At 32.9% G+C, this 8,774-nt stretch overlaps 1 protein-coding gene across 1 annotated transcript; it reads left to right on the top strand.

The window, feature by feature from the left end:
• The first annotated feature begins 1,044 nt into the window (after positions 1-1,044).
• On the top strand, positions 1,045-2,847 carry LOC133295695 (thioredoxin-like protein CXXS1). Its single transcript, XM_061494547.1, has 3 exons — positions 1,045-1,279; positions 1,441-1,563; positions 2,416-2,847. Exons 1-3 carry the CDS (start codon positions 1,178-1,180, stop codon positions 2,569-2,571), a joined length of 381 nt encoding a protein of 126 aa, XP_061350531.1. The 5' UTR covers positions 1,045-1,177; the 3' UTR covers positions 2,572-2,847.
• Positions 2,848-8,774: the final 5,927 nt, after the last annotated feature.

The raw sequence follows: 8,774 nt of genomic DNA, 5'->3' as shown, positions 1-8,774 counted from the left end.
GCTATATAAGTGTCATATAAGAATAAAGGTTACAATTTTGCTTTCCCTTACAAAAATTATCTGAATCCCCCGTTTTGGATGAGTACTAAGAAAACGCTTGAGCTAGACAAAGCATGTTATCCAAAACTCTAACGACGCGAAAATTCAGTATAATGCATACATTAATTGATAAGCTTAGGCATCCTTACTAATTTCAACATGTGGGGATAAGGTTGATTTACGATAATCATGATATGCATACTCAGCTAGAAACAAGGATGGCCTACACAGCATAAGCCCGAGTCTCAATGACGTGCGTTCTTATATAAAATGTGCTACTTGGCATTCATCTCTTATTGGTAATAAAGAGATTTTGGCTAAGAAAATGACATGATAATCTCTATCTAAAATTGCAAGTTCCCCATAGGAAAGAGAAGCCTCGAGGTTCATGATTTTGTTGGCAGTTTGTAGCCTACCAAAAGTTAAAGATCAGATTCCTCTAGATTTAAATCAGAACAAGAAAAGGAGTTTTAACTGTGACTAAATTCCAACTCGGGATTAGTTTCATAACCGGTTTAAAGAGTTGAAACTTACGGACATACTCGAGTCAACTCACCTCAAAAAAATAATTAGGGTCCATATACGAAAAATTATTAAAAAAAAATCCTTGAAATTTAAACAAAATGATATGAAATTACATCATATATTACTATTCGTAATAACAAGATCTGTATTTATGTCGGTAATGATAATTGTATGTGACCCTTGAAAAGGCATGGTCCATTCTCCACAGCACTAATACGAAAACAGAAGTTGCCAAATATTTACTGTATCTTTTTTGCATGTCAGCATAACACGAGTCAGTGAGCAAAGCTGACAACATAGCAAGATGTGTTCTTTAATTTGGCAAAGTTCTGTGTTGTTTTTGTTTTTATTATTAATACATATAAGTGTTTGTCTAACTAAATTCGATGCATGAACCTAGTGAGCATGACCAAAGAACTTGATAAAACAAAGGACCCAGCTAGATTAGATTGGTTATATCTGCACCATATATATATAAATATGAATTTAAGTATTGTCCAATCTAGAAGAAAAAACTTCCTCTCTTCTACACTAAAGATTATATAGTCTAATTTCTCTCAAGAGCATTTTATATATAAAGCACCCTTTTGAAGCAGCAGCAGCAGAGAGAAAAATGGAAGGCCAACAACAGCTAAAAAAGTCCAAGGTTGTGAAAATTGAGTCATGGGAATCATGGGAACAACACATCACTGATGCTACCACTAAAGGCTACCCTGTGAGGCTCATCTTTTTCTTTAGGGGGATTCATTTAATCATTGTGCATTTGTAATTATTACAATTGGTTGGTTAATGAGTCACCTCTAGATAGCATTAAGGATGGATATGTAGTATTGGTCTATACTTAGCTCTCTTATTTTGCCTATAAAAAATTTGCAGGTTGTGGTTCATTTCTCTGCTTACTGGTGCATGCCTTCTATAGCTATGAATCCTTTCTTCAAAGAACTGGCCTCCACCTATCAAGATGTTCTCTTTCTGAACGTGGATGTGGATGAAGTTAAGGTAACTTTTGTGTAGAACCTGTGAGAATTGGAATGCATATAAAACTATTTAGTCCATATACCATCACATCTATGTGATTTTCAATTCATTTATTTATATGTCCGTGCCTCTCTAATTTGCAGAACATGCAATGCTATCCAATATCCACAGTGAATCATGTGAAGGGTTGTCCACAAAAATATTTCCATATTGTTTATTTTCAGATTCCAAACCCCACTTTGAGGTCAAAGGGGCTGTGTTTATATCAGCAAGCATTTATTCTAACCTAATGTCAAGGAAAAACTCATAGCTTTCAAGCCTTTAACTTATTAAGTATATTAATTGTTACTTTGATCCGTGACCTATAATAATATCTTTTATATGCTATCCTTTTTGGGTGGTTTCAAGGGACAAATTATATGCATAATTGCTGAGTATCACTTGCATTCATAATCCTCTTAACCTCTTTTTTCCTACTGCTCTGTGCATTATGTGCCTCTATCTAGAAAGTTGCCTCCACTTTGAGGTCGGATAGACTGTGTTTATATCAGCAAGCATAGTATTACTAAAGCATATTTCCATTCTAATCCCACTAAGAAATTCATATAGCTTTCAAGCCTTTAATTTATAATAATGGCATTATTGATCATAAATATTTTAAGTGTAACTTGTGTTTATTTGGGTGTTTTCAAGGGACAAATTCATAGTATTGCAGATGATATCAATACGTCACCAATTATATCTTTTTTGTAAATTTTTTTTGGGTGTTTTCAAGGGACAAATTCTATGCAAAGTTGCTGAGTGTCATTTGTGTTCATAATTCTTTTAACCACCATTTGTTCTGCTGTTATGTGCATTGTGTGACTCTATTAGGAAGTTGCCTCCAAGTTGGAAATCAAAGCCATGCCTACCTTTTTGTTGATGAATGGAGGAGCTCCAGTGGATAAAACTGTGGGTGCAAATCCTGATGAGATAAGGAAAAGGATTGATCGATTGATTCACCAAACTCATTACTCCAATTCAATATGATGCATGAAAACATTGAACAGAGTTTGCCACAGATGTAAATGAAGGGGGAAAAAAAATGAATAGGATTTATTTTATTTCATGTATGTTATAAAGTCCAAGTACTAATACTGGTTGATCATTTATTGTTTGTAAAATATTTGGTGTGAACATGGAATAGTGTGGATTTGATATGGCAAGTTGTTGTATTGTAAAAGGGTGTTTTAGTGCATTGAATTCATAATGCAATTTTTCTCTTTTAATATTCTTTGTAGTCATATGCAGTTTCAAACCAATTAGTTCTACCTGATTACCAATTGTATGTGCACGAATGAACTGATTTGTTTGAAACTTGACCTATGACTTGGTAATCAGGTTGTAGTGGCAAAATTGCTATGTGATAAATTGATAATCTTTGAACGAAAGACATAATCAGTTCATGGGCTAACTAGTTGAATTGGATGGTTCCTATCTATATTTAAAACATTGCTTTTGTGCATGACTTATCTTTTGAATGCATCCCTTTAAAATAATCAATACAATTGGCTCATTTTAAAATTATAAAATGTTTAATTTGAATTCATTGTAGTAAATTTACACTATTATCTAAAAAACAGAAACTGTCCTTATTCTTTTTGATATGCTAACAAGAAGCTGGGTAAGGAAACAAAAGTAGAATATATTAATGAAAGTAAAATGTTTATTGTACGAGTAATATTTATATACACTAGGATTAAAAGTGAACCTTACACAAGATATTCGCCGTTTAAAATATAAGTGAACTTATAAATGTGTGTATATGATAAAATCAGCATAAGGGTATTTTGATTTCTTTAACTATTTATTTTTTCAATTTCGTACCGTAACTTCTTTTTGCGTCTATTTAATAATTTAATGAAAAATCGTCAATGTGTTCTGGTGATGCAACACTAATTTTTTTTTTTAAGCTAGACCAATCAAGTTTTGAGAAAAACTCTTATAATAAAAAGCTATTTTTTTATACTAAAACAAAAGGCTGAAAATTAAAAGCTCCTATTTTTTTAAGCTCTTATATGTTTTTCTTAAATTGTGTGATTTTTTTTAAATGAAGAGTTATAAAAATAGAGAGAGATAATTTTCTTGAAACATGTGCTTTTAAGTAATTTTTAAATTAAAATTTTTATATAATTATGAAACAGCTTTTAATTTCTTCTTTTTAAGCTCTTTTATTTTAGCTTTAGCTTATAAGTAGCTTCTAACTAAAAAATAAGAGGATCTAATCAGACTCCACTTATGCGGTAGAGTTTTAGCTTCTCTCCTCCACTAAAGGAGAAGACTAATCAAATATTTTTTCATAAAAACTTTTTTTAAAAAATATTCTTTCAATGCAAAAAAAAAAAAAAAAAATATCATTTTAATGAAAAGCTCTCAAAAAGATCTTCTATATTCTAATTTATGGCTAATTTTAAAGAGGCAAATATATTTCGGGTGTTGCTGAATAAGACAATTTTTACAGCAACACATAGAAAGTTAAGATATGCATGTGAATCCTAGTTTTTTTTTTTTTTTTAAATGGCAGGATCCACATACAGATTCTAATATAAATGTGATTACCATAAAATTTCTTAAGGTTATGTTTATCTCATTTTACATGAGATAAACAATTTTCCTACACACACAAAAAAAGGTTGGGTCTTAGCACTTTTTTTTCTCTCTTCTCTTACCTGTAGGTCCAACTTATAATTTTATTTCTACAACATGAGGTAAGTATTTTTCTACAACATAAAAAAAGTATTTCCCAATTTCTTATTGGGTTTGTCTACTCTTATATTATAAGAGAGAGCATATCTTATGCTAAGACACAAAATGATAGGACCCACCACTAAAAAAGAGAAAAGAAAATAACAGCACATTTATCGAAGTGTTTATGGCATAAGATAGTAGTCTCCTATAACATGAGACTATATTTCCCTTTCTTATTAGTAACAACAGTAAAAATGATGAACCCTTTTAAAAAATACATGTGCTACAGAGCACCTTTTCATATCCAATGTAGGCCGTATTGGTATTATGTTCAAGTTGTTATATATATTTATTTTTTAATATATTAGAGTACTAAAAATGTTCTAAAAATAATTATTTATATAAATAAATATATGATAAATAAAAAATTGATAATTTTTGTAAATATCTTACTTATAAACTGATATATTAGTGCATAAACATTATGTCATCAATCAATCCAAATCAATTTAAACTGTGATGATGGAACTAAAAAATCGATAATCAAATTAACCGAAAATCGAAAAACCAAAAATAAAAAGAAAACTAACATATTTTAATTAGATTAGATCAGTTTTCGATTTGGTTGGTAAAAACTGATCCAATGCATTATGTATTTATTATTTTTGAAAGATGGTGACATAGAATCTTGTTATTTTATAGACTTGGAATCTTTGATGTTATTGATAGCAAACTATCTTGTTTTAGTTTTTATTGTCTATTAATATATTTTAACTCTTCAAAAGTTTTAAGACTTGTTTTAGTTTGAAGACTTGAATTTTCCAATGATTTGTAACTTTGAATGACTAGTGATTTATATGATCGAAATTTTAGAATTTTAAAAAATTCAGAAATATGATCAAACCGAAGGAATTGGATCAGATAATTTCTACTTCAAAACAAAACTTATCGAATCCAAAATGGAACACCCCTAGCAAACATATTTATTATATTTATTAAATATATTAAAATAATTATTTTAATTTTTTTGAGAATTTATCTTTTTAACTTTTAAATAATTTTTGTATTCATATAAAGTTTCCATAATAATAAAGAGATCTGCAATTTATATACCCTTTTAGAGGTGGCCAAGCAAGAAACCCATTCAATCTAGCTTAAAATGAGAAGACCCATCCTGACATACCAACTCGTTAACATATTGGAAAAGTAAAAAAATTTCAAAAAATATACTCCTTATAAATGTAAAAGATATTAAATGAAGAGAAAAAAGACATAAAAAATATCATTAATTAGTATTTTTTTTAAAATATAAAATATAAAAAATCAACCCATTAGCTCAACCGCTCTGCATAGGGTTGAACTCGTTTTGATTAAAATGAGTTAGCGGGTTGAAAATCTTAACTCAACCCATCATTTGGAGCGGATTATCCCGATATATTGGACTTGTTTTACAACCTAACCTTTTATAACAATTTTAATTAAAATTAGAGTTTATATAAAGTATTCTAGTAAACAATTTATTTATGTTATAACTTAAACCGTCAAATAGCTCTAAAGCTTAAAAAATAATGTAATTGTTAAATAAATTTGGTTTTATTATTTAATTCTTATATTTTAACTTTAACTTTTAAATTAAAAAAAAAATCTTAGTCAAGCAAGCTATAATAATGTTACTTGATGCTGGCGTGATCATTAGTCTTAACATTATCGGCGTTTTGACCATTTTGTCCCTTATTAATTAATTAATAACCAATTTGCCCTTCTCCTAGAACTATCCACCATCTTGCCCCCTTTTAGTCGATTAAGGTGAATATTTAGTCGACTACATAGCAAAAATACAGGAAATATGAACCCCGAAATTTAATCGACTACAAATGCAGCTTGATCGATTAAATTTCTGGGAGATTTAATCGACTAAAACACAATATTTAGTCGATTAAATTTCGCGGAAAACGTTTTTTAAAAACCCCCCATTTCGCGAAGGGGGTTATTTTGAAACCCTAGTCGATTACAAACCCCCAAGTCACCACCTCTTGAAGAACCGAACGAAACCCCTCTCATTGGCCGTCCGCTTGCACCATCACAACTATCCACCTTGTGAAACTGAGTTGGTAGGTAACGATTAAACCCTTGCATTGTGTTTTATGTTTTATTTTTTTATTTTTATTTTCTCCTTTACATGATTTTGTTTATGTTTTTTTTTTTCTGTTTTATGGTATAACGTTGTTTGATTTTTGTTGTCTTTAGTTATTGATATTGTTTCGTGTAATGAAGAACATTAGGGTTAGGGTTTTGATTTTTAATCTTTTCCACAGCCACCAGACTTTGGAATGGTGAATGTGGAGGAACACAGAGATTTGATATTGTCATTAGCTTATTTCTATAGCTTGGTTTACTTCTGTTTTTAGATTATTTTTTTGTTAATATACATGATTATTGATTTTTGAAATTTTTTGATATTCTTAGTGTCCGATTTTGAGTTATTGATATTGTTAATTCATATTGTTTCCACTTCCATTGTAGGTACGCTTGTTCAAATGGCTGCCCGTAGAAGATCAGACAATGCCCAAGATGAGAGACGCACGAAGCAACGACAAGACCGGCCGTCTTCGTCAAGGCCACAAGACGAAGAGCCTGCTATTGTCGACTTCCTGTTTGGATACTTGTTTGAGGATGACCCCTCGGTTCACGCTGCATTTGTACGTGGCCATGTGAACCGACCCTTATGTCCTCCGAAATCATTGGATACAACATTTTTTGCAGCGGAGGGATTTCAGATTGTGGGGTTGTTAGAGAAGGCCCATCTGAGGGTTTTGGCTGAGATGTTGTGTCCCTATTCAGAGCTGATGGTGCGGGCCTTCTACCATAACCTCAGCTACGTACAAGGTGAGTTGAGGTTGAGGTCGAGGGTCTGCGGAGTGGACATCATCATGACGACTCCGGTATAGTTGGAGATACTGGGCTATGACTTTGATGCTTCGCAGACTGTGGAGTATGATGCAGATAGCAGTGTAACAATTCCTGGATATTCTCGAGGTGATGCAGTGGAGGAGTCCAGGAGGCCTGATATCACACGTGGCCGTCACATTCACTATACGGTGGGGTTCCTCAGTGTAAAGGCTCGTATATTACACTATGTCATCACCCACATCCTGTTTCCGCGAGCTTTCAATCATTCCAAGGTGCTGGAACATGACATTCCTATCATGTGGGCTATCCAACATGTTGTTATGGTCAACTGGAGGCACTACATCTGTTGGATGATGTTTAAGGCCAAACATAAAGGTCATCTTCCATTCGCCTGTCTGGTACAGAGGATATTGGTTCACTTTGGTGTTCCCATGGACACTGAGCAGTTGAAGAAGACCACAGGCTATAATTATAAGTTCGGAAAACGTCTACTGGAGCAGTACAAGATTGCAAAGAACAAGGCGGGTGTGGCAGTTCACCGGTATGCCTGAGGTTGAGGTTCCTTATGTTGCCCCAGATGAACACATGGTTGAGCCAGAGGCGGAGGATGAGGAAGAGGAGGATGATGAGGCTGAGGTTGAGGAAATAGCTGAACCTGAAGGTGGATTTTCTTTGCGTGATGTCATGAAGGGCATAAATGCCACACTGAAGAAGATAGGAAAGATGGCGCTGAAACATACAAAATGGAGAAAGAGTCACATCGAAAAAGGGAATGAAAGGTTTAGACACATACAAGGAAGGTTCAAGGGTGTGGAAGACAGGCTTGCTTGTCTGGAGCTAGCACGAGGTGAGGAGGTAGCTGAGGCAGCAGGGGATGAGGGTCATGTGTCAGATGAGGAGGACTCGCAGACGGACTCAGACGGGGATATGGATTAGATTTAGGGTTTAGATTATGGTTGCATGTTGTTATGGTTTTTTTTCATGAATTTCCTTTAAGTTTTTGATGTAATGGAACCTTTTTAATCAATGCAGAATGTTTTCATGTTTTTTTCATGTATGGATCTTTGATACTAACTGTATCATCACAATGTCAGATGGTTTATGGAGTTATGTTATGTTTTCTAATGAATGGAACTTCCTTTCAATGTCCACATAAAACTTATGAATAGAACTTCTATACTAATTTGATCATCACGGCCCAAAACAAGATTGAACAGGTCACATTCATCCATAACACATCACAGCAATGAAGTATATGTGTTTAAAAAGTCTACATCTTGTCTTCGTAACCCTAAACAAACGTTATGACAACATTCGTTGTCGTTGTAAGAATTTAATGTCCATGTAGCTTTTTTGCTTCAGAAATTATGTTCCCTAAGTCACACTACCTTAGTTCATCAGTGTAGAGTGGCAACCAAATGAAAAAAAACCGTGTAAAAAAGATTTGGGGTTCAAAACCAATGATTTAGTCGATTAACCTGTACTGGTTTAATCGACTACATTTTTTAATCGACTAAATCATTGGTTTTGAACCCCAAATCTGTTTTACACGGTTTTTTTTCATTTGGTTGCCACTCTACACTGATGAACTAAGG

Source organism: Gastrolobium bilobum, unplaced genomic scaffold (assembly GCF_033153095.1).
Source record: "Gastrolobium bilobum isolate Gb01-03AN ecotype WA unplaced genomic scaffold, APGP_CSIRO_Gbil_v1 utg1103, whole genome shotgun sequence".
Classification (NCBI taxonomy): Eukaryota; Viridiplantae; Streptophyta; class Magnoliopsida; order Fabales; family Fabaceae; genus Gastrolobium; species Gastrolobium bilobum.
The sequence above is the reverse complement of the archived record's forward strand: the minus strand, read 5'-3'. Positions and strand labels throughout refer to the sequence as shown.